The 27,524-nt window shown below is 37.6% G+C and overlaps 1 protein-coding gene and 1 non-coding gene across 5 annotated transcripts in view; one reads left to right on the top strand and one right to left on the bottom strand.

The window, feature by feature from the left end:
• MIGA1 (mitoguardin 1) overlaps positions 1-27,524 on the bottom strand; it is a 91,350-nt gene that overhangs the window by 41,866 nt on the left and 21,960 nt on the right. For all 4 annotated transcript variants that reach the window (XM_032870151.1, XM_032870152.1, XM_032870153.1 and 1 more), the window contains exons 6-7: positions 22,643-22,776; positions 21,730-21,853 (exon numbers count right to left, since the gene is read on the bottom strand). In XM_032870151.1, coding sequence (XP_032726042.1) covers positions 21,730-21,853; positions 22,643-22,776 — 258 coding nt within the window. The remainder of the gene's footprint in view (positions 1-21,729; positions 21,854-22,642; positions 22,777-27,524) is intronic.
• Positions 26,750-26,851, top strand: LOC116875116. The gene has a single exon (XR_004384137.1). It is a non-coding gene; the product is annotated as a U6 spliceosomal RNA (small nuclear RNA).

The raw sequence follows: 27,524 nt of genomic DNA, 5'->3' as shown, positions 1-27,524 counted from the left end.
GAAGTTGAATACAAAAAATTTAAACCAATATAATTTTAGGAAGTAATACAACTAAGAGAGCCAGGAGATGATATTTTCTTAAATTTTTCCTCAATGTACCTTAATACTGAAAAGAGTAACAATGAAATCCACTGAAACAAAAGAAAAAACTGATCAGCTCTTGATGTGTTACGACTTATAGCTTTGACTATGTGAAATAATAAATGTACAAAACAGCCTGACACTACTGATCTACCCAAAAGAGTTTTCCATAACTTGTCTCTGGCATTCTCTATCAAAACTTCTTATATGCCATGACTGCCCAATGTAACAACTGTCATTCCTAACAGAGAAATACAGCTGCCAATGCAAAATGAGTAATAGAAGGAAAGAAAAAGGAATAACAGCATTTTCTACCATTTTTTAGCAGAAGAAAGGACTAGATAACCTAAAGTGGAACAAAAGTAATTAAGGTTATGGCTTTAGTTATAGAGACTTTACTAGGGTCACTAGCAAGAGCTGGTCATTCTGTACACTACACAAAGGCCACTGGCCAATGAGACAAGTCAGGGCAGAAATCCAGCCCACATTCTGGGCCTGCATCTTCTAGGAGGAAGGTGAACCTTTTTCTTATCATGAAAGAACCCTTTCCAAGGGGCTACATAGGCCTTTTTCTAATCATCCAAAGGTCTTGTGTTAGTGAAGTCCTGGACTTAGAAATCCAAGCTGCTAAGATATAACTTGAGTAAAAAGAGGCAAAGGCAAGTAGCAGGAATTTCTCTTGTCTCTGGCACCCCAGTGATTTTCACTACATTGCTTCAGCTCTGAACTTACTTTGACTTACATATATAATACCAGTCTGTAGTATTACTAACCACTTCGAAATTAAGATTATGAGCCCTAAAACATAGGAGGAAATTACTAATCCAAATTTCTTGTATGTTCTGTAATTTGTACTCTGTATATTTAGAAGGCTGAGTATACAAATGAAGCCTGTAATTCATGTCACCCCCTAAAAATAAACCCTCAGGGAGTTTATCCTCCAACACAATGATCCTGCAGGAAAGGAACAGGACAAGGTTTTAGAGGGTCAACTCTGGGTTGTCTGACATTTGACTCAAGATCATAGGTTGAGGTATTTCCTCTTGTTTCCAAGCTCTTTCAGTATTGCTAAATGTTCTATCTGGCTGCTTATCAAAAGAGAAGAATAACATCTCTCTAGTGGTCAGGAGGTTCCACTTTAAAGTTTTCCTATTCTCTGCCAGAGAATTTGTGCAGTCAGTACTAGTGTGGAAAAGCCTCTAATATTTCCCTATAGAATGTGTCACTTTCTCAATGAAATCCTCTGCATAAAAGAGCAGAAAGATGGACAAAATATTTAAACTTAACTAGTCAACACTTCCATAGTCTCCTGCAAACACATAAATGTGATTATGACATAATTCTCAGTGGTTCCCTTTTGCCTAAAGGTACAAAACAAGGACCTTCATGATTTCTCTCTTGCCCACTTTTCTTGATTCTCTTCCCACCTCTCTCCTACATACGCTGTGTTCCCAAGACCTAACAGGCTTATTAATTCATGGTGTTTGGTCTGCTTGAAATGCCCTTTTCTCAATTATCTTCCCGGTGGATGATCTTTCTTCAAGTGTCGCACCTATGAAGACTTCCTCAAGCCCCCAGATTAATAATCTATGTTTTTCTTTGGTGTTTTTATGTCACTTTCTAAACACATTATTAAAGTACTTACTCCACTCTGCTATATAATTTTTTAATGCCTGCCTACATAACTCCAAAACAAGATTCTGTGTTGCTTAAAAACAAAGATGAAATCTTCATCCTTATTTCTCCAGTGCCTTATAACATGTTTGACATATATTAGGCAATCAAGTGTTTGCTGAATAAATGTTTGAGACCTAAGATCCTGTGAGTTCATTCTGTTCAAAAAATAGATTGTAATGAGGCCTAAACTAATGTATCTGAAATATGCAAAGCAATACTGCAAAACTATAAAAATTCCTGGTTTGTTTTTAAGGGCTAAATTTGTTCCTACACATCAGTATGAAAGAATCTCAAAGTTCTTTGTTCAGCCAAAAAAATAATATTTATCAAACTTATGGCTTCAGATTTGCCTGTTATTACAGCTATTGCATATACTACTCTCTATAGAAAACATAAGCAAACTATGAAACCCAGTTAATTTTAGAAGAAATCTAATTACAGTATAATTAACAAGCTTGAACGTAACTTCCATAAACCATATCAACTAGAGGCGCCTGGGTGGCTCAGTCAGTTAAGTGTCTAACTTTGGCTCAGGTCATGATCTTGTCTGGGATAGAGCCCCACAGGCTCCCTGCTCAGAGGGGAGTCTGCTTCTCCCTCTCCCTCCAACCCTCCTCCTGCTCATGCTCTCTCAAATAAATAAAATCTTAAAAAAAATATATGAATCAACTAAATCATGTCCCTAAGAAACTGCTAGCAAGCTTCATTTGTTGTTAATCAAGTTTATTTTTACACTAGTTAAATTCAGCAATTTGGTCTAGCCCTAATAGCCTAAGGAAAGTGAATAAAGAATATTCTTAATCCTAGGGGCACCTGGGTGGCTCAGTGGGTTAAAGCCTCTGCCTTCAGCTCGGGTCGTGATCCCAGGGTCCTGGGATTGAGCCCCACATCGGGCTCTCTGCTCCGTGGGGAGCCTGCTTCCTCCTCCCTCTCTCAGCCTGCCTCTCTGCCTACTTGTGATCTCTACCTGTCAAATAAATAAAATCTAAAAAAAAAAAAAAATTCTTAATCCTAAATGTGCTGTTACTGAAATAAACTACAAAATCATATAATAATGCATACCCTGCACAATATGATGACAACAGAATTCTCCTAAAGCATAAATCATCCCTTGGTGTTAGGTTTTAATCCCATATTCTACCAATCTCTCACCAGTTGTTGTGACCAACTAAAGTCTAATTTTTCCCAAAAGAATTAAGATAATAACAAAAATTTCTGCTTAATATGAAAGATAAGTATACTTTTATTGTCAATATTTGATATGTACAAAAATTATATATGTAGCATAGATGTGTATTTTAAGTCAAAATAGTATAACAAACATTAAAAAAAAAAAAAAGATTTATTGGGGCACCTGGGTGGCTCAGTGGGTTAAGCTTCTGCCTTCAGCTCAGGTCATGATCTCGGGGTCCTGGGATCGAGCCCCGCATCGGGCTCTCTGCTCAGCAGGGAGCTTGCTCCCCCCCCCACCCGCCTGCCTCTCTGCCTACTTGTGATCTCTTTCTGTGTCAAATAAACAAATAAAATCTTAAAAAAAAAATATTTTGTTTATTTGACAGAGACAGACACAGCGAGAGAGGGAACACAAGCAGGGGGAAAGGCAGGCAGAGGGAGAATTAGGTTTCCCACAGAGCAGGGAGCCCAACGTGGGGCTTCATCCCAGGACCCTGGGATCACGACCTGAGCCGAAGGCAGATGCTTAACGACTGAGCCACCCAGGCGCCCCTAAAGAAAAAAATCTTTAAAGAAAAAGATTTATTAATTTTAGAAAGAGAGAGCAAGAGAGCATGTGCAGGAATGGGGATTAGGGCAGAAGGAGAGAATCTCCAGCAGACTCTGCCCTGAGTGCAGAGCCAGTCACCAGGCTGATCCTACAACCCGTGAAATCATGGCCTGAGAGATACCAAGAGTCAAACACTCAATGAACTGAGCCACCCAGGTGCCCCACTACAAAAAACATTTGTAAATATACCATCCATTTACACTCTTCAAAGTTTGCAAAATTATTTACTTAAAAGGAAAAATAGTGTAGTTATGAAGTACTGTATATATCTTCTTACCTGATATTCATGATATGTGTATGTGTTTCTAAATGAATTTAAAGCATACTCAGATATTTCAGCAAAAAAACAGTAGCAGATAACCAAAGATAACCACATGTCCTAAACCAGATCTGTTTACTTTCAAGTACTTTTCTTGGGCTCTTAAACAGGCCAGGAGCACTTCAGTTGGGAAGTACAAAAAAGAATGGAGGTGGAAAGGAAAAGTTAAAAGAAGGATCGTATGCTTTGTGGAAGGAGTTTATGTTCTGAGTCTTATAAAATAGCTGAGTATTGAGGCATATACTAACCTATATTGCTTTCTAACTGCTTCATAAGTATTAAATGGCCAATCATACCAGAGGCAATCTGAAGACAGGGACTTTAGTCCTTATTCCATCCGAATACCATCACACATTAGGCAAAGAGTAAAGTTAAATAAATAGTACCAAGTTGATTTTTAAGCAATCATTTGTCTTCAGAGTCTTCAAGAGTTCCTGCCATCAACACTCCTGTACCTTACTAGGGGGCCACGGCAAGCAAAAGGGGCACAGATTTGATTCTGTGTGGTAGGACAGCTAACTCATAGTCCTTTCTACACAGCTCTCCTCAGAGGCAAAAAGAACCATAAGAATCTACAGTAAGATGTGGTGATGGGGTGGGGAGTGGGGCGCATAAAAGAAAAAGAAAAAAAGAAAAAGAAAGTGTGGAAAAGAAACAAATAAACATGTTATCATCTACAGGTATGTGTTTCAGATAAAAATTCCAAAAGAAATTATAACAAGTTATTGGTGGCAGAAATAATAAGCGCTCAGAAAGGTTGTTGATAATATTCAAATACAAATATCAGCAACACTTTAGATACAAGAAAATATCAGTAAATGTAAATTTTAAAAATATACCATGTACAATGATAACCAAACTATAAGGGCTCTAGGAATGAAAATATGTAAGACCTTTATGAAATAAATTATTAAAAATTATGAAAAGCATAAAAGACTTAAAGAACTGAAGATCCATACCATGTTTCTAGATGGAAACATTAATATTAAGAAAATTAAATTCTCCTACAAGCTGACCTATAAATGCAAGGTAATAATCAAAATCCCAAGAGAGGTTTTCATAAAACTTAACAAGGTGTCCTAAACCTCACATGGAAAAGCAATGGGCTAAGAATAGCAAAGCAATTCTTAAAAAAGAACACAGTGAATGGACTCACTCTGCTAGGTGTCAAGACTCATAATAAAACTAAATAAAGCTACAGCAATGAAGACACTGTGAAACCAAGGCAGGAACGAACAGACTAATAGAACAAACAGTCCACAAAAGACACAGAACACATAAGACAACTTGACATATGACAGCGGCATTTCAAATCATTAAAAAAAAAAAGATATATTATTCACTGAATGGTGCTGAGGCAACAATTTATTCAAATGTTTAAAAAACAGAAATAATACAGATTTTAAAAAATCAGCTCCTGGCAGATTAAACACCTAAATATAAAAAACAAAACATCAGAGAACTTCTGGAGAAGATGGTGGAGTAGAAGGATCCTAGGCTCACCTTGTTCCACAAATACCCCTAGATGACACCCACATCATCATAAATAACCCAGAAAATGACTGAACACTGGCAGAACAGACTCTCCATAGCTACACATAGAGAAAAGACCACACCAAAGACAAGAGAAGGGCACAGACATGGTCGGGAACCAAAGAAACATACAAATGTCCTTTGGAGGGACACTGAAGGCACAAATAGGAAAGAGGAACAGACCCCCATACCAGGCACCCCAGGCACTAGAAAGATGAATCCCAATTACGTTTGGTTTTGAAAACCAGCGGGACCCAACTTCACAAGTTCTTACAATCAGTGGGGCTTCATACCTGCAACTGAGGCATAGGAAACTGAGTTCCTATCCTAAGGAGTTGACAACAAATAGCCCTGCGGAGATATAGCATAGAAACAGCAGTGTGAAAAACACCTATAGTTTATGGGAAGAAGCACGTGCTGGAAGGTCAAGAATCTTTGGGAGATTTTCCAAGAACAAAGAGTTGGCAGATACCATTTCCTTCCCCTGCTCCAGAGCCTAGATACAAAGATGTCTGCGGGAATCAACATGAGTGGAGCAAGCTCTAGCTAGCTTGCTAACAGTGCAACTTTCCCAGCACACATCTGCAGATCTACCCCTCCAACCTGCCAGGCTGAACAGTTTTCTCTGTGCCTCTGAGTTTCCTCCCTGGGCAGACCTGTGCAAATCTTGCTAACACCCCATCTCCCCCAACTGAATTTTCCTGCAGACCTACCCCCCCCACAACAAGCCCTTAGCTGGAGTCCATCCAAAGTTGTGCCAAAAGCCTATCAGTGTGCAAGTAGCCCAGAAAGGGGCCAGCACACTCTGCCTTGGGATAGGAGAAGACGATCATACACGCTTATTGGTGCCACAGCAGCAGGCTGGGGACAGACAGAGCGTCTGACTGCAGGCCCCACCCAACAATGAAAACTTCTCAGGGGACAACACAGGGAAATCACTCCGCAGTTTGGTGCTACTACATATCTGGCAAATGCCTGGTCTGACTCAACTCAAGCCGAAGGCAACCCCTGACCCACTAACAACACAGGGACCCAGACCTGCCCACAAAAGGCAAAGAGAGCCACTTTAGACAACTGGACTGAAGGCAAAAGTAGCTCAGCCACCACAGCAGCGTACATGCAACACACACAGAAGACAGCCCTGAAGTGCCAGGTTCTGGTGAATAGGGGACATTGCACTGCAGGGCATTACAGGGCATCTTCTTCATGAGGCCAGTACTTTTAAGAGAAGGAGACAAAGCTGACTTTAACACAGAGTCACATTTAACAGACACAGAGTCAGACAAAATGAGGACACAGAAGAATATATCCCAAATGAAAGAACAATACAAATTACATCAAATGAACTAAATGAAATGGAGATAATATGCCTGAAAGAGAGTTTAAAGTAATGGTCATAAAGATATTCACTGGACTGAGAGAGTGGAGGACCTCACTGAGACCCTCAACAAAGAGATAGAAAACATTTAAAAGAACGAATTAGAGATGAAGAACTCAATATGTGAAACTTAAAATATACTACATGGAATAAAGAGTAGACTAGAAGGGCAGAAAAACAGATCAGCAACCTGGAGGACAGAATAATGGAAAGCCATCGAGCTGAAGAAGAGAGAGAGAAAAAAAATAATAAATGAAAATAAACTAAGGGACCTAAGAGACACCAGCAATCAAGATAATATCTGTATTATAGGGATCCAAGGAAAATAGAGAAAAAAGGGGGTGGAAAATGTATCTGAAGAAATAATAGCTGAAAACTTCCTAAATCAGGGAAGGAAACAGACATCCAGATCCAGGAGGCAGAGGAGCTCCCGGCAAGATCAACTGAAGGAGACCCACACCAAGACAGTAATTAAAATGGCAAAAAGTAGAGATAAAGAGCAGCAAGAGAAAATAAAACAGTTATATACAAGGGAAACCCCATATGGCCATCAGCCAATTTTTCACCAGAACTTTGCAGGCCAGTAAGAGGAGTGCCATGTTTTATATTCAAAGTGCCTAATGGGAAAAGTATGCAGCCAAGAATATTCTATATTATTCAGAATAAAAAGAAAGATAAAGAGTTTCCCAGACAAACAAGAATTAAAGGAATTCATGATCACTAAACCAGCCCCACAGGAAATGTTAAGGTGGACTTCCTGAGTGGAAAGGAAAGACCATGAGTAGGAATAAGAAAAGTAGAAAGGACAAAAGCAGTAAAATGTAAGTGTATCTATAAAAATCAGTCAAGAGATTCACAAAATAAAAGATGTAAACTATGACACCATATACCTAGAATGTTGAAGGGATAGGAGTAAAAAATATGTTCAAACATCAGTGATCATCAAGCAAATACAGACTGCTAATATGCATAAAATGTTACATATAAACCTAGTGGTAACCACAAATCAAAAACCAAAAATACGTATGCCAAAAATAAAGAAAAAAGAACGTAAGTATATCATTAAATAAAACCAGAAATCTGTGAAAGAAAAGAGCAAGTGAGGAAAGGAACAAAGAACTACAAACACAACCATAAAATAAGTAACAAAACGGCAGTAAGTGAATACCTATCAATAATGACTTTGAATGTAAATGGACTAAACCCTCCAATCAAAAGATGCAGGGTACAGAATGGATAAAAAACTAAGACCCATCTGTATACTGCCTACAAGAAATGCATTTCACACCTAAAGATACATGCAGATAGTCTATGCTCATGGATTAGAAGAAATATTGTTAAAATATCCATAATACCCAAAGCAATCTACAGATTTAATGCAACTGCTATCAAATTACCTATGGCATTTTTCACAGACTACAACAAACAATCCCCAAATTTGTATGGAAACACAAAGGACCTGAATAGCTAAAGCAATCTTGAAAAAGAACAAAACTGGAGATACACACACTCCAACTTCAAAATTTACTACAAAGCCATAGTATTCAAAACAGTATGGTGCTGGCACTAAAACAGACACATAGAAGAGAACAGAACAAAACAGAAAATCTGAAAGTAAACCCACAATTATATGGCTAATTAATCTTTGACAAAGCAAGAAAGAATATCCAATGGAAAAAAAGTCTCTTCAACAAATGATGTTCAGAAAACTGGACAGCTATGGACAATATACTATACACAAAAATAAACTCAAATGGATTAAGGACTGAAACATAAGACCTGAAACCATAAAAACCTTAAAAGAGAACACAGACAACAAATTCTCTGCAATAAGCCATAGCAACATTTTTCTACATATGTCTACTGAGGCAAGGGAAACAAAAGCAAAAATAAACTATTGGGACTACATCAAAGTAAAAAGCTTTTGCACCACAAAGAGAACAACCAACAAAACCAAAAACAACCTCTACTGAGTGGGAAAAGATATTTGCAAATGACATATCCAATGAAAGGTTACTATCCAAAATGTATAAAGAACTTACACAACTCAACACCAAAAACATATGATCCAATTAAAGATGGGTAGAAGATGTGAAAAGACGTTTCTCCAAAGAAGACATCCAGATGGCCGAAAAACACATGAAAAGATGCTCAACATCTCTCTTCATCAGGGGAATGCAATTCAAAACCAAAATAAGATATTACCTCACATCTGTCAAAATGGCTAAAATCAAAAACACAAGAAACAAGTATTGACAAGGATGTGGGAAAAAAGGAATCCTCGTGCTCTGTTGGTGAGAATACAAACTGATGCAGCCATTGTGGAAAACAGTATGGAGGTTCCTTAAAAAATTAAAAATAGACAGAAAAAAAAATTAAAAATAGAACTGCCCCATGATCCAGTAATTCCACTACTGAGTATCTACCCAAAGAATACAAAACACTAATTTAAAAAGACATATGCACCCCTATATTTAGTGCAGCATTTTGGAAGAAGACCAATTGTCCATTGATAGATGAATGGATAAAGAAGATGTGGTGTGTATATATATATATATATATATATATATATATATATACACATACACATATATATATACACACACAGTGGAATATACTTAACCGTAAAAAAGAGAAATCTTGCCATTTGCAACAACATGGATGAATCTAGAGGGTATAATGCTAAATAAGTCAGAGAAAGATACATATAATTTCACCCATGGGTGGAATTTAAGAAACACACAAACAAAAAGAGACAAACCAAAAAACAGACCCTTAACTATAGAGAACAAACTGCCGGTTACCAGAGGGTAGGTGGGTGGAGGGATGGGTGAAATAGGGGAAGGGGATTAAGAGTACACTTTTCATGATGACCACTGAGTCATGTACAGAATTGCTGAATCACTGCATTGTACACCTGAAACCGATACAACACTGTATATTAAAATAAAAAAAAAAAACTTGCCGAAGAAAATACAAAATAATTCTCTTTATATCTTCTAAACAGTATACAAAAAGTACAGACCATAAAGGAAAGACTGGTAAATGTGGTAAAATTAAAATTAATGATATGGCTATCATTTATTACTTGAAAGACCTCTTAAACAGAAATGCACATGAGAATCATCTACTCTATTATGAAATATGAATATATTTCATAATCCCAACCTCAAAGTTTCAAATTCAATACATCTGGAGCAAAGCCTAGGAATCTATGTTGTTGAAAAGCTACAGAGGTAATCCTGATGAACATTTTATTAGGACCTTCAGACCGCTGATTACCTATACTACAGTGAAGCCACGGTAACAGGCATTGAAAAGAATAGAATTAAATACTCCCATCTGCCCCTAAGGAGTTTATGGTCCAATATAGGAGACTGGATATGTATATAAATAACTGTAACTGGGATGCCTGGGTGGCTCAGTCTTTTAAGTGTCTGTCTTCGGCTCAGGTCATGATCCCAGGGACCTGGGATCTGCCTGCTGCTCCCCCTGCTTGTGCTCTCTGACAAATAAAATCGTTTTAAAAAATTGTAATTTACTGTCAAAAGTAACTAATTCCACAGGGAAAACCATTAAACCTCTCACAATTTCATATTTCATATGGGACTTCTACTCCCATCTTCTTCCAGGAAGAAGCTCTACTGGAATTAACACATGAAGTTAATCCCTTCCCCTCTTTATTTGCTCCTCCCTGTAGGAAGAGTAACTTAGCTAATGCTGAGAACCTGAGTGCCACTAAACAGAAGGAAATAGGATAAGATCCTTATTCACTGCATGGCTCTTGATGTATACTAGTGTCTGTTCTCTCTCAAGTCTTCTAGAGAAAGGTCTAAGGTCTGCAAACCCCTCACTTTGGTGCTGGATCGCACTCTCCTGAACTGGACAGTGTTGGCAGGGATTTTAAGGCAGGTAGGAAATCCTTATGCAACTGGCTAAGTGTGCTTGGCATTTTCTCTACATTCTCAGCTTTTCTCCAGAGAATTCTCCAGGGTTAGAGAGGACAATGTAGGAAGCCTTACCACATTTTCCAATCTAGATATTAGCGAAAAAAGTTCCAAATAAAGTTAAAACTATTGTTTAATCAGTATCAGGCTCTTTTTTGTGTTCTCAATTTATTTAGAAATCAGAGAGACAGAGGAGTTTTTAAATGGTACCACTAAGAACAACAAATATTATTATGGAACAGAGAAAGATGAGAGAGGTATCCTCCAGCTAAAAAAGCAGAGAAGAATGCACAGAGGAAGTACTTTTGAACAGAACTGTATTCTACAGGAAGAAAAAAATGCTTCAGAGCATGTTGAATTATGCAAAGAAACAGTATCAGAAAAAGAATGCAAAAAGAAAACCAAGAAAAATTTACTAAAAACCTGGCGTTCATTATATGACTAAAATCTTAAGAGAATTTCAGTTCTAAAAAAGACATTGTTCAGTTTGACTAGAGTATATTGGAGAGAGTAAAATAAATAGGTCAGAAAAGTAATTGAGACCCTGGTAGTAACAAGATGGGAGCTCTGCACCAAGAAGATAACTCTAGAAACAAGGTACACATGTGCCAATGGGGAGTGAGACCAGAGACCTTCTTTACATCCTCAAATAAATTATTTTTTCAAGTTTATCTGTTTTTAGTAATCATTACACCCAAGGTGGGGCTCGAACTCACAACTCTGAGATCAACAGTTCCATGTTCTTCCAGATGAGCCAGCCAGACTCCCCTCAAATAACATTATTTTTTTAAGATTTTATTTACGTATTTGTGAGAGAGTGAGGGCATGTACAAGCAGTGGGGAGGGGCAGAGGGAGAGAGCAGCACACTCCCAACTGAGCAGGGAGCCTGCCTGATGTGGGGCTCAATCCCAGGACCCTGGGATCATGACCTGAGTCAAAGGCAGATGCTTAACCCACTGAGTCGCCCAAATGCCCCACACAAATAACTTTAAACATGACCTAAATACTTTGTTTCAGGAAATGCAAATTTAAGTTACTACTTTAACATGAGAAAAATCTAATTCCCAGAAACAATGGAAGTTATCTGGAGAATATGACAATATCATTGTAAAACCAATTATGAACATGTGACACCAATCTACCTGTAACCATACAACTTTAAAATAATCTTAGGACAGGCCTCATAGGGGCATCTAGGTGGCTCAGTCAGTTGAGCGGTTGAACATCTGCCTATGGCTCAGGTCATGATCCCATTGTCCCAGGATCAAGCCCCACACTGGGCTGCCCAGTTGACAGGGAGTCTGCTTCTCCCTCTGCCCTTCCCCTCTCTCGTGCTCTCTCTCTCACTCACTCACTCACTCTCAAATAAATAAAATCTTAAAAAAAAAAAAGAACAGGCCTCATAAAAATGCTAGACTATAATCTAATATGAATACATAACAAGCGTTTACCATTTGCCTATACTAAAATAATACATGTTAAGAGAGGCAAACCAGAAAACAGACTCTTAACTATGGAGAACAAACTGAGGGTCGCTGGTGGGGAAGTGGGCAGGGAATGGGTTAAATGGGTGATGGGTATTAAGAGTGCACTCATGAGGGTGCCTGGGTGGCTCAGTGGGTTAAGCTGCTGCCTTCGGCTCAGGTCATGATCTCAGGGTCCTGGGATCGAGTCCTGCATCGGGCTCTCTGCTCAGCAGGGAGCCTGCTTCCCTCTCTCTCCCTCTCTCTGCCTGCCTCTCTGCCTACTTGTGATCTCTCTCTGTCAAATAAATAAATAAAATCTTAAAAAAAAAAAAAAAGAGTGCACTTATGATGAGTACTTGGTATTATACGTAAGTGATGAATCACTAAATTCTACACTGTAAAATATAATATTTTACAGTGTAATATACCACTGTAAAAATAAATAAAATGATACATGTATCTCACTTAATCATCACAATTCTATGAAGTTGATCCTAATGTAGTCTTCCATCTTAAAAAGAAGCTGAGTCTAAGAAAGCTGAATCTAAGAAAGGTCAAGGCTTGCTTAGGTTTCTTAGCTACTAGGAGTCTTAAAATCAGATCTGAACCCATGTTTGCTTACCTCCAGAGCCTATGTTCTTAACTATTAAGCTATACTATCTATAATTGAAATCATATCAATTTTTTGGTTTGAACCTTCAACATTTCAAAATTATAATAACTAAATTATAATATAACAATTTTAATTCATAATTCTCTGAAAAAACTACATATAAACATAATGCAGATGCTGTTAGCTGGAAGAACTTATACACTAATGGAAACTTACACTACTGTTATTTCAAGTCTGTGCATCATATCCATGCTCTCACTGTGACTTACAGTAGCAGGTGTATACAAAACATGCCAGAAAAAAAATGTGGTGACCTAAATTTAACTTCAAGTGCTAGCAGTAGCACAGAATGGTATTTGTGAGTCATAGGCTTTTAATACGTAGATAACATGTGCTGCCCTCTAGTGATTTCAATAACTTGCATTTAACACTGAACAGTTTCAATAAGTAAAGAAAAACATTTTTTTATTACTAGAGAATTCAAATCTTCATTTCATTTTATAGTAGGAGTAGTAGAACAAATAATTACCGTTTAAGTCCCAAGTAAACTTCTGATGTATAAGAGCAAATAAAGAAATACAGTTGACCCTTAAACAATGTGAATGCTAGGGGCGCCAACCCCCATGCAGTTGAAAATCTGAATATAATTTTTGACTCCCCCCAAAACTGAATATAATTCTTGACTCCCCCAAAACTTAACTACTAATACTCTATTGTTGACCAGAAGCCTTACCGATAATATAATAGTTGATTAACACATATTTTATGTATGTATTATATACTGTATTTTTACAAAAAATAACTTAGAGAAAACAAAACTGTATTTTTACAATAAAGTAACCTACAGAAAAGAAAAGAAAATCATAAGGAAGAGAAAATACATTTACAGTACTATACCATATTTATCAAAAATATCTGTGTATAAGTGGACCTGAGCAGTTCAAACCTGTGTTGTTCAAGGGTCAACTGTACATCCAATAATGATTTACTAATTCAGAAGGGTTAAGGAAATACCAGTACAGAACACTGCAAAAGATGAATCAGAGAATAAATGGTGGTTATATTTTATGTAAGGAATTCCTGCCTTAAAACCCTGCCTAATTCAAAGTTACTTTCCTACAGGAAGAAATATAAAGAGAGGCCGAAGTACATCACAACTACTATGATGTTTCTTTTCTCAAGCATAGTTTTAAAGCACAGTAAATGACTATAACAAAAACATTTTTTAAAAATGCTTTTAAAAAATTTGCAGCATTTGTAGGAAACTTTTTTGTATCACTATCCCATTCCAAATATCAAAAGTATTTCCTATTTTAATGCAGATGATAGCCTGGCTTAGGAGTACATTGGTGGTTGTGATTTTATTTAATTTTTTTTAAGATTTTATTTATTTATTTCAGAGAGAGAGAAAGCAGGTGGAGGAGCAAGGGAGAGGAAGAGAGAACCTCAAGCACACTCCGGGCTGAGCACAAAGCGCAGTGCAGGCTTGACCCCATGACCCTGAGATCATGACCTGAACCAAAACCAAGAGTAGGACACTTAACCGACTGAGCCACCCAAGCACCTCAATGGTTGTGATTTTAGCCAGGTTACCAGAAGTTTCTAATTTTTAAAATAAAAGTGCTCTTGCTTTAATTCTGCTAGTGCCAATATTTCCAACATGCTCAATACTAAATTAACAGCAAGAATATCAGCAGTTATTTGATCTTTTCAGTGCTTTTAAAAATTTAATTTAACATCCACTTGGATGGCAGTATTACAAAATATAAAAAGGACTCTAAATTTAACAACAGAAGTAAAAATAACAGCAGAATCACTAAAACCACTTGCAGAAGTTTCTGTGCCTATAAACCACAGTATGGTTCACAGGACATTTAAAAAGGATACTTAGTATTTCTAGTTACCAGCTGAAGCGGCACCACCCACACATTCACCAGGCCCAAAGCTTTGAAACTAAGTGTTCTTGATGAATTTTTAAAAAGTTTTTGGGATTTGTATTATTTAAAATTTTTAGTATAAAGGGATGTTTTGCACTAATTCAAATTCATGAAAACTTACTCAAAATTAGCTTAAAAATAACCATACTGTATTTTTAACAGCTTTACTGAAAGTATAATTTACATACCATAAATCTCCCCCTTTTTAAATGTAAAATTCAGGGGCACCCAGATGGCTTAGTCAATTAAGCATCTGACTTTGGCTCAGGTCATAATCTCAGGGTCCTGGGATAAAGCTCCACCTTCAGTGGGGAGTCTGCTTGTCCCTCTGCCCCTCCCCCTGATCATGTTTTCTCTCTCTCTCTCTCCTAAATAAAATCTTTAAATAGATAAATAAATGTACAAATCAATGAATTTGAGTAAACGTAAAGAGTTGTGGAACCATTACCATAATCCAGTGCTAGAATGATACTATATGTTTTTCTACTGTTATTATCTTCACCTACCTAAAGTAACCAAATAACTCATACTACCAACAACTCAAAAGTTTTTAGATCTGCTATTTTTAAAAAAGAGAATGGATTTAATTTAGTTTTAATTAACACACTGCTATCTAAAAAGAGAAATGCCAAACATACTGAAAGAATCACGTTGAGGAGAATTTAAACTGTCCTCGTAAACCTGTCCACAGTGTTATCGGGAGACTACTACAGGTAGTGCAGATTTAAAATTAAATAGAATCCCTATCTATATTTTGAACTCTAAATTAGTGAAATAAGTTTTGCTGAGGATCTATGTAGTCAATAAAACCTGACACGTGTGACTTCTAAAAACTAAGACGATTTACAAATATAAAACCAGATATAAAGACTTAATGGCAAATACTCACCTATGATATAGCTCAGTATCAACAATATTTCCCAAAAAAATGTGAAGTGATATTAGCCTTTTTTTTTTTTGAAGGGGAGTAGGAAGAAGGGCACAGGGAGAGGGAAAGAGAGAATTTTAAGCAGGCTCAATCTCACAACCCGAAATCATGACCTGAGCCAAAATTAAGTCAGATGCTTAACCAACTGAGCCACCCAGGTGTCCCCATATTAGTCTCTTAAAAAAAAAAAATTACATTTTCCTAAATTAATGGTTAAGTATATAAATATACACTCATTTTGACATGATATATAAATAAGTATCCCATGATCTTATGATCAAGATGAACAAATTTGAAAGTAGAATCAGTTGAATTTATTTCTTAGTGACATAAGGCAACTTGAAAGTATCATACCTCATATCTCTGACTCTGGCTTTGCCCACTTTAAGATGGGATGTTGGGACATGAAAATATATATATTCAATCCCAATTCCTGGCATAGAGCTCCTAAAACTCCTAGAATTTCCTAAATGATGGGGGTGAGGGGAGTGTCTTTGTTATTCATAATAAGCTCTTTTCACAACCAGAATTTATGCTAATGAGTGACTTCTGGAGGTGGGGGATGGTTGCCAAGGGACCAACCATAAGACTAGAAGGCTGGAACTTTCAGCTCCAAACTCAATTCCTGACAGGAAAAGACCAGAGGAGGACATTAATCATCAATGGCCAATGATTTAATCAATCCTGCCTCTATTAATGGAGTCTCCATAAAAACCCTAAACTAGGGTTCAGAGCGCTGCCAGGTTAGAGAACACATCAAAGTGTTGGGAGGCTCATGCACCTGGAGAGGGCATAAAAGCCCTATGCCTAATTCCCCACACCTTGTCCTATGCATCTCTTCCATTTGATTGTTCCTGAGTTAATACCTTTTATAATAAACTGGTGATAGGCAGTAAAATGTTTCCCTAAGTTCTGTGAGCTGTTCTAGCAAATTGTCGAACTTAAGGAGGGAGCTGTGGAACTCCTGATTTATTGATAGTTGGTCAGAAATATGGGAACCTGGGGGCGCCTGGATGGCTCAGTGGGTTAAAGCCTCTGCCCCCAGCTCAGGTCATGATCTCAGGGTTCTGGGATGGAGCCCCGCATTGGGCTCTCTGCTCAGTGGGGAGCCTGCTTCCTCCTCTCTCTCTGCCTACTTGTGATCTCTCTGTCAAATAAGTAAATAAAATCTTTAAAAAAAAAAAATAAAAGAAGTATGGGAAACCTGGACTTGTAACTGGCATGTGAGTGGAGGACAATCTTGTAAGGCAGAGCCCTTCATCCGTGGGGTCTGTGTAAACTCTGGGAAGTTAGTGTCAGTTAGTGTTAGAACTGAATTAAACTGTAGGACATCCATTTGGTGTCTAAAGAGAATTGCAGAATTGCTTGATATGGGAAACACACACTTGGTTTCAGAAGTGTCCTGAGTAGGGATGTCTCTGTGGCTCAGTCAGTTAGGCATCGGCCTTCGCTCAGGTGGTGATTCCAGGGTGCTGGGACTGAGCCCCACATTGGGCTCCCTTCTCAAGGGGAGTCTGCTTCTCCCTCTGCCTGCCGCTCCCCCTGCTTGTGCTCTCTGCTCTCTCTCAAATAAATAAATAAATAATATATATTTTTTAAAAAGTATTGTGAGTAGAGGCTAACAAGCTTTCCTTTAAATATTTTTTGTTAATGATGACCAACTAGACCAGACTGACCAAACTAGAGACTGATAGCTGAAAGGGATAGCAAATCAAAATCTAAATGATCTCAACAATTCAGAATGATGGCTCAAATGACAATTTAGTAAGAATAATAGAAAAAACATCTAAAACTTGAGTCCAAAACAACAACTGCACAAGAATAAATGAGGGAAGATAAAGCTTAATGGTAGAAAAGCTAATGTGGTCCTTGGGCTCTGTGATTATAATGTCAGAATTTCTATTTATTTCTATATTCTATTTCTATAATAGAATTTCTATTTCAAAATAGCAGAACACAGGCATTTACTTCTTCTTCTTCCCAAAGGCCCATTGAAAATGACAGAAAAAAATGTTAATGGAAAAATTTATAGCATCACTGGAAAACATGAAAATGGTATCAGTGGACAAGAAATTATACTTAAATTTTTTAAATTTTTTTTTAAGATTTTATTTTTAAGTCATCTCCACACCCAACATGGGGCTTGAACTCACAACGCTGATATCAAGAGTCACACAACCTACTGACTGAACCTGCCAGGTACTGCCAGATAAAGAATATCTCAAAATTAGCAAATATAGGAGCAAAGTAAAAATAACAACAACAACAACAACAACAACAAAAAAACTTATAGCTTTCCTGAGTGTCCCAGAGAAGTTCCAAATTCCAAGCTAATAAACACTGTTACCCTGTACCTAGCACACTATACGTATTACTTCATTTAATCCTTGTAATTATTTTGAAAATAGGTATTAAATGCCCATTTCTCAGATAAGGAAGCTGAGGTTTAGATAAGTTATATAATCACATAGCTAATAAATGGTGAAGGATTTGAACTCAGTTAGTGTGAATCTGGACTCTATGCTTTCAGTTATTATGGAGGTATAGGCCAAAAGGTAATCCATTAGAGTAATCATTAAAGCACTACACTAAATTCAGCTGGTACTGGGGCCCCTGACTGGCTCAGCTGGAATTGCGTGCTTCTCTTGATCTCAGGGTCATGAGGTCAAAACCCACACTGGGTGTAAAGATTACGAAATAAATAAATAGGAACTTTAAATTCAGCTGGCACTATTTCCCTCAGGTAGGAATAGTAGCTCTCTTCTTTTGTCCTTGGATTAAACCTTGATAACCTCCTTCTATAAAATGAGCAAAATATGTCTAGAGTGCCTAGAGGGCCTGAGACTGGAGGAAAGATGCAAAAGTTAATCTCAGATCCCCACACACATATGGAAGAAGGAAAAATTTTTTAAGGAAAGGAAGATCGACATTAAATACATCACCACAAGGATGCCCGAGCGGCTCAGTCAGTTAAGAGTCCAACTCTTGGTTTCATCTCAGGTCATGATCTCAGGGTCCTCAGATCATGCCCCATATTGGGCTCCTCACTTAGCACAGAGTCTGCTTGGGATTCTTTTCTCTTCCTCTCCCTTCCCCTCTGCCCTTCCCCCATCCTGTGCATGCATACGCATGCCCACTCTCTCTCTCTCAAATAAATAAAATCTTTTCAATAAGTAAATACTACCATAAGAAATATTCCCTTACTTTGGCAGCTGTGAGGTTTCCACACAGTCTAGTTGTGTGACTCTTGTACCTGCTCCAAGATTACATCTCCTAAAGGGAACTTTGCCAGTAGGTATACTCTACTCACAGAGTTCACAGTCAATCAACCCATTCAAAGAAGGTATCTGTCTTACGAAGTGTGAGGGAATAGCATGGTGGTTCAGAATATGAACTCTGGTTAGCCTGCCTCAGTCCAAATCTGGGTTCTGTCATTTGATAGCCATGCAACCCTAGGGAAGTTACTCACTATCTCCTTTCTTCTTTCCCCATTTGAAAAATGAGGATGATAACTGTACTTATCTTGTAAAAGTTGTTGCGAAGATTAAGTGAGATAATATTCACTCAGTGTAGTACCTAAGGGAGAGAAGAAACTACAGTGCTATGTAAGTGCTCAGCAAAGGGCTTGGCACATGGTAACATGCAAGCAATGGCAGGTTATTAAGTACAGGGCAGACGGGAAAGGAGATAAATTAGATGACTGCTGAGAAATCTTCCAACCTTGAAAACCTATCAAATTCTTAAGAGGAAAAAAATGTAATTTCACCAAATAAGACAAATCAAATTCCAAAACAGTGAAGTATTCACTGAAATCAGATCAGTATTTGGTTTAAGTTCACTCAAGCCCCTCTAAAGTTAACATCTTTATTTATGATTACTAGCTTTAAGTTGCCTCCGAATAATATAAATTAAATGTGTAAAGTGAATTTGGATTTAGAGAATGAGGTGAGTTAGCTTACTTCTAAGCAATTTTGATCAATACCAACTAACAGACATAACAGAGGTACTCTCCTACCAGAATCTTGACCATAGATTTCTTTCAGCCCAGAAGCTCAAAAATGAAATAAGAGATAACTTGAAATAAGAGAACAATTTCCAAAGAACACCCGAGAAGGAACAAAATATAACAGCTTCATGTCAGCTGGAATTCCCAGGGCAATAAGAGGTCAAGGCACTGCAGGGAAAAGCCAGTCAGCTTAGAAGCCATTGACAGCCCAGGTTAAGACAGGGGTTGAATTGGGAACTTATTCCTAACCTACGTTAACCAAATTTATGGACAGATTATGGGCTCCACTCTAGAAATCCTATCCATTTAGAGTTCTAATTAACAACAATTTACTCAGAAACAACTTGAATGCTCCAGAAATTAAATCATCTGCCTAGGCGACTTCCTGTCCAGAAGCAACGTGAACCCAAAGCAGACCATCTGGGGCAGCACCTAAGAAATCTTTATAACCTGATAACCTAAAAAAAATCAGATATGGACTTTGCCAACCTTTATGGTCAGCAGAAAAAAGAAACTTTGGGCATGCTAAACAGAGCCAAATCTGAGATACATAAGAGTAACAAATGCAAGAACTACACATCTACATGATCCTTACCATGAGGCTGGAAAGAAGCTGCAGACAGACAATTAGAACAGTGAGGGCAAAGCCTCCATTCCTAAAATAAGATATTAAGCCTTGGGGTCCTTTTCCTCTCCCCTCCTTATAATTTTTTCCTACTCTTTTTTCTCTGTAGTTTTCCTTGTCACTTTACTTTCTTATCTTTTCCAGTTGTCCATTCCATTGTTACACTTGAATTCTTTCAAAGTTCCTTCTCTCTGTCCTTTCTAAATGTCATTATAATAAGTTATAAAAGAAACTGTATAGAAAGAAACTATAAAGAGAAGGCTTTGACAAATTCTATTTGTTGACATGAACACGGTCTACTTTTTTTCTGGCCTATAAATTCCACATGTCAAAACATTATGCCTATGATAAGCACAGAGAACCCATTAAAAAATACTCAAGCCTAATAAATAATTTTGGTGACAGTATAGTATGAAAAAGCAAGGAGCAAAATAATACAAAGAGGCTTCATATAACCCTGTGACATATAAACAATAATTCTTTTCTAAGTTGTTTTTTTTTTTTTAGTAATCTCTATACCGAACGTGGGGCTCAAACTCACAACCCAAGATAAAAAGTCACACGCCCGCCAACTGAGCCAGCCAGGCACCCTAAACAATAAATTATTAATTCTAATACAAATGAAATCTTTTACCTAAATTCAAAATACATATATACATAAGCATTTCAAAATGTAGCCACTTTTAGTATAGTATGCTCAGAAAAAAATGTGAAGTACTTTAACACTCCTTAACTATTTTTATTCTTTATAATAACAATTCTCCTCAAACTTAAAAAAAATTACATTTACCAAAAAGAGATGCAATGTACTTTTGTCTACGTTCTTTGGAACATTTTCAGAATTCAAGAAAGCAATTCGAAACATTCATTCCTTCGAAGAGGTCACTTAAGTCTTTTCCAAAGTTCTTTTCTCTTTAAAATAGGAAATATGAGTAATGGTATATAATAATGCATGTCCTGACTACTGATGTGAAAATCAAGCCTGCAGTTACAATGGGGTCCAAGAAACAAAATTACTTAAAATATTTTAAATGTATGCCATGAGCTGCATGCACATTTTTGAGGTGTGCCTCTGTCCTATTTTTATATTATTGTTTATTTTCTTCCTCTCTCCAGCACTTGGACTGGCATTCTTTCAATCAGAATGTAATCTTAAAACAAAGATACAAAAAATAAATAAATAAATAAATAAATAAATAAAACAAAGATAGAATCCTACCTATGGTAAGCATTTGACATTGTATCTTAAGGGCATTAAGTTCTTGCTAGAAAAATAAAATTGAAAGATAAAACCCAGTAGTTATGATAGAACTTTTTTCTCTTGACTATTTTCTAAGAAAATATGCAACCATATTAATATACTTAAGCAAATGATTCCAAGAATTTAAAAGAAAAAATTCACATTTCATAAAAACCATATAAATACCCGTCTTACCGATATCATTAACAAGGGAATTAGAATCAGATGCTCCGAGAGTAGCTTCAAACTCCTCTTGAAGACGATATGCTCTTTGCAGCAGAGCTTCAAGTTTATGGATAAATTCAGTACTAATAATATCCTACAAGGAGAGAAAAAGTACACACAGCAAATAATTAGATTCTTAAATATTAGATGTTAAAATACTCAACACCTTCCACACTCAAATGAAAGGCAGAGAAAGTGTGGGATAAGAGGAGCAACTGTTTGGTCGTGACAGCACTGGGTTCTAGCTGGGCTTTTGGCCAGGTCACCTCAGTTCTCAGGGATTCATCTTCTCTACCTCTAATTTTAACAGCGAAACTGGATCAGGGGTTCTCAAAGTAAGATCCCTGACCAGCAACATCAGTATCATCCAAGTCGTTGCTAGAAACCCAAATTCTCAAGACCTACCCGCCCCTGAATTAGAAACCAAAGTCTGTTTTAACAAGACTTTCAGATGATTCTGATACATGCTCAAATTTGAGAATCACTAGCCGAGATGATCATTAAGTACCAGTCCAGCTCTAACTCTATGTAACTTTTATGGATATAATGGCACTTAATTAAACATAAAGTATAAAGGAAACTTTTAAAAAAATCCCTTTAGAAATCATATTAGTTTAATCCTCTATATTCTTGGAAAATCAGGGAATTTGATCATGAATTGCAAATTTGGGATTTAATAATTAACTGAACAGAAAAGGCCCAATATGACATATGCCCACATTATCCCAAGGGAGACCAAAAAAAACCCAAACCAAAACAAAACAAAACAAAAAAAACCCCAGTTCTATTAAATGCCACAAAAAGCAAGTACACTGAGTCAACATTAAATATTGTTTAATTCTTCCAATACTATGAAAGCCACTCTCAGATAAATCACCCTTACATCTACACTTTCTTCGGCAATGGCATCTCCCGCACCCAATTTAATGGAACTACAGGCTTCATCTTCAGCCTGTCTATTTCGAAAGGTGAGAGCTTGCTCCCATCGACGCAACGCCTCTTCAAACAATTCCATACCTACGAATTAAGAACAGAACAGTTGTAAACAAGAAAAAAAATGCCAAAATAAAATTATTTGGAGCCAAAGTCTTTTTCATATAGTTATCAACAATGGCACAGTCTGAATATAATTTTGGCACTGAAGAGTAATGTTATGTTCACCTCATTCCTTAACAGAATTTTAATTTCCCAATATATTCTAGGTCTATAGTACCTCTCAACCAAAAATCAGAGAGAAATGACCAATATGTTTTCTTTTAAATTTATTCTTGAAGAAGTGTAATTTCTTTTAAAGATTTTATCTATTTATTTGACAGAGAGAGAGCAAGAGAGGAAACACAAGCAGCAGAGTAAGATAGGGAGAAGCAGGCTTCTCACTGAGTAAGGAGCCTGATGTGGGGCTCGATCCTAGAACTCTGGGATCGTGACCTGAGCCGAAGGCAGACGCTTAATGACTGAGCCACCCAGGCACCCCCCACACCTTTTTTTTTTAAATGTAACTCAAATTTCTATCATGCTTTGGATTTTTCTAGAACAGTACCATGAGCTCATCAAAAGTCCAACAAAGGCTAATTTTTATATTCACACAACTATCTTTCAATATATCCCCTTAAATTAAAAAGACAGGTAAATAGAAGAAACTAGTTGATAAAAAGCTATCAGATTTATAAGAGGTTGTCAGAAGGAGAGAGTAAAGCCGAAATACCATACTAAGTCTAGAATAAAGGTTTTCTTTCTTGCTTTCTTTATTTACTTGACAGAGAGAGAGCATGAGCAAGGAGGAAGGAGAGAGAGAGAGAGAAGCAGACTCCCTGCTTAGCAGGGAGCCCCATGTGGGGCTTGATCCCAGGACCCTGGGATCACAACCTGAACCAAAGGCAGATGCTTAACTGACTGAGCCACCCGGGCACCCCCTAGAGAGGTTTTTCCATCTTTTTTTCCCCAACAAAAGGTTTCTTAAACTACATGATACCAACTTGTTGATTGGGATGGATAAATTGCTGAGTCAGTTAAAAATCTACAAGACTGTGGGAAAACCCATCAAAGAGTACAGTCCAACTAAAAATTCCATATCCCCTCAGCTAGACAGCTTTTATGGGAAATAAAAGGTGAATATGTGCTTCTTTTTCTCCAAGTAAAAAAAAAAAACCTTACCAAAATAATACTGTAGTTCAAACAAAACCAAAATATTTCAAAATTCCAATTTTTCTAGACATACAAAAGAAAAAATATTTTTTTAAAAGATTTTATTTATTTGAGAGGAAGAGAGAGTATAAGGGGAAGGACAGAGGGAGAAGCAGACTCCCTGCCAAGCAGGGAGCCTAATGCGGGACTTGATCCTGGGACTCCAGGATTATGACCTGAGCCTAAGGCAGTCACCCAACCGACCGAGCTACTCAGGCCCCCCAGAAAAAAATATCTTTAAAAGCTACTTAACTTAGGGGTGACTGGATGGCTCATTTGGTAAAGCATTCAACTCTTCATCTCAGGGTCTTGAGTTCAAGCCCCATGTTGGGCACTTAAAATAAAATTAAATAGGGCCACTTGGGTGGCTCAGTCTGTTGGATTAGGCTTAGGTCATGACCTCAGGGTCATGAGATCAAGCCCTCGATCAGGCTCTGCGCTCAGCTTGGAGTCCGGTTGAGATTCTCTCTCCCTCTCCCTTTGACCCTCCCCCTACTTTCTCTCTCTCTCAAATAAATAAGTAGGGTCCGGTCGGCCAAGTGTCTGTCTTCTGCTCAGGTCATGATCACTGGGTCCTGAGATTGAGCCTCTCCTCCCTGTTCATGCTCTTTCTTGCTATCTCTCTCTGTTTCAAATAAATAAATAAAGTCTTTAAAAAGTAAATAAATAAAATAAAAAAGTATATCTTTTCAAAAGTATCAACAAATCAGGTTAGAAGAGTGTAACACATTTTTTTTTAACATATAATGTGTTATTTGTTTCAGGGGTATAGGTCTGTGATTCATCAGTCTTACACAATTCACAGCACTCACCATAGTACATATCCTCTCCAATGTCCATCACCCAGCCACCCTATCCCTCCCATCCCTCACCACTCCAGCAGCCCTCAGTTCGCTTCCTGAGATTAAGAGTCTCTTATAGTTTGTCTTCCTTTCTGGTTTCATCCTATTTCATTTTTTCCTCTCTTCCCCCATGATCCTCTGTCTTGTTTCTCAAATTCCTCATATTAGTGTGATCATATGATAACTGTTTTTCTCTGATTGACTTATTTTGCTTAGCGTAATACCCTCTAGTTCCATCCACGTCATTGCAAATGGCAAGATTTCCTTTTATGATGGCTACATAATATTCCATCGTAAATATATACCATAGCTTCTTTATTCATTCACCTGCCGATGGACGTCAAGGCTCTTTCCATAGTTTGGCTATTGTGGACATTGATGCTATAAACATCAGGGTGAACATGCCCTTTGGATCACTACATTTGCATCTTTGGGATAAATACCCAGTACTGCAATTGCTGGGTTGTAGAGTAGCTCTATTTTCAATTTTTTGAGGAACCTCCATACTGTTTTCCAGAGTGCCTGCACCAGCTTGCATTCCCACCAACAGTGCAGGAGGGTTCCCCTTTCTCTGCATCCTTGCCAACATCTGTTGCTTCCTGACTTTTTAATTTTAGTCATTCTGAATGATGTGAGGTGGTATATCGTTGTGGGTTTTGATTTGTATTTCCCTGACGCCAAGGGATGTTGAGCACTTTTTCATGTGTCTGTTGGCCATTTGGATGTCTTCTTTGCAGAAATGTCTGTTCATGTCTTCTGCCCATTTCTTGATTGGATTATTCTCTGGGCATTGATGTTGATAAGTTCTTTATATATTCTGAATACTAACCCTTTATCTGATATGTCATTTGCAAATATCTCCTCCCATTCACCCATTCTGTCTGTTGTCTTTTGATTTTGTTGATTGTTTCCTTTGCTATGCAAAAGATTTTTATCCTGATGAAGTCCCAATAGTTCATTTTTGCCCTTGTTTCCCTCGCCTTTGATGATGTTTCTAGGAAGACACTGCTGTGGCAGAGGTCGAAGGGGTTGCCGCCTGTGTTCTCAAGGATTTTGAGGGATTCCCGTCTCACATTGAGGTCTTTCATCCATTTTGAGTATGTTTTTGTGTATGGTGTATGGAAATGGTCCAGTTTCATTCTTCTCCGTGTGGCTGTCCAATTTTCCCAGCACCATTTCTTTTTTCCATTGGACATTCTTTCCTGCTTTGTCGAAGATAAGTTGAGCATAGAATAGAGGGTCCATTTCTGGGCTCTCTTTTCTGCTTCACTGATCTTTGTGTCTGTTTTTGTGCCAGTACCATACTGTCTTGATGATTACAGCTTTGTAATAAAGCTTGAAAGTCTGGAATTGTTTTGTTTTGTTTTAAGATATTATTCATTTATTTGACAGAGAAAGACAGTGAGAGAGGGAACACAAGCAAGAGGAGTGTGAGAGGGAGAAGCAGGCCCCCCGCTAAGCTAGGAGCCCAGTGTGGGGCTCGATCCCAGGACCCCGGGATCATGACCTGAGCCAAAGGCAGGAGCTCAACGACTGAGCCACCCAGGCGCCCCAAAGTCCAGAATTGTGATACCACCCGCTTTTTCTTTTTCAACATTCTTCTGGCTATTTGGGGTCTTTTTTGATTCCATACAAATTTTAGGATTATTTGTTCCATTTTTGTGAAAAAAGTTGATGGCATTTTGATAGGGATTGAATTGAATGTGCAGACTGATCTAGGTAGCATAAACATTTTCACGATATTTATTCTTCCAATCCATGAGCATGGAATGTTTTTCAATTTCTTTGTCTTCCTCAATTTCTTTCATGAGTATTCTATAGTTTTCTGAGTACAGGTTCTTTGCCTCTTTGGTTAGATTTATTCCTAGGCATCTTATGGTTTTAGGTCCAACTGTAAATGGGATCGACTCTTTAATTTCTCTTTCTTCTGTTTTGTTGTTGGTGTATAGAAATGCAACTGATTGGTGCTCTCTTCGGCAGCACATATACTAAAATTGGAAGAGAGAAGATTAGCATGGCCTCTGCGCAAGGATGACACGAAAATTCGCTAAGTGTTCCATACTAAAAAAAAAAAAAAGAAAAAGAAATGCAACTGATTTCTGTGCATTGATTTTATATCCTGCCACTTTACTGAATTCCTGTATGAGTTCTAGCAGTTTTGGGATGAAGTCTTTTGAGGTTTTCCACATAAAGTATTATATCATCTGCAAAGAGTGAGAGCTTGACTTCTTCTTTGCCAATTCAGACACATTTTATTTCTTTTTGTTGTCTGATTGCCGAGGCTAGGACTTAACGTACTATGTTGAATAGCAGTGGTAATTGTGGACATCCCTGCCATGTTCCTGACCTTAGGGGGAAAGCTCTCATTTACTCCTCATTGAAAATTATATTCGCTGTGGGTTTTTCATAGATGGCTTTGATGTTATTGAGGTTTACACTCTCTATCCCTACACTGTGAAGAGTTTTGATCAAGAAAGGATACTGTACTTTGCCAAATGCTTTTTCTGCATCTATTGAGAGTATCATAGGATTCTTGTTCTTTCTTCTATTAATGTATTGCATCACATTGATTGATTTACGGATGTTGAGCCAAGCTTGCAGCCCAGGAATAAATCCAGCTTGGTCATGGTGAATATTCCTTTTAATGTACTGTTGGATCCTATTAGCTAGTATTTTGGTGAGAATTTTTGCATCCATGTTCATCAGGGATATTGGTCTGTAACTCTCCTTTTTGATAGG

The sequence above is a fragment of the Lontra canadensis genome, unplaced genomic scaffold (genome assembly GCF_010015895.1).
Source record: "Lontra canadensis isolate GAN:19392208 unplaced genomic scaffold, GSC_riverotter_1.0 scaffold40, whole genome shotgun sequence".
Classification (NCBI taxonomy): domain Eukaryota; kingdom Metazoa; phylum Chordata; class Mammalia; order Carnivora; family Mustelidae; genus Lontra; species Lontra canadensis.
Note: the sequence above shows the minus strand (reverse complement) of the source record. Positions and strands in the feature narration are given on the sequence as shown.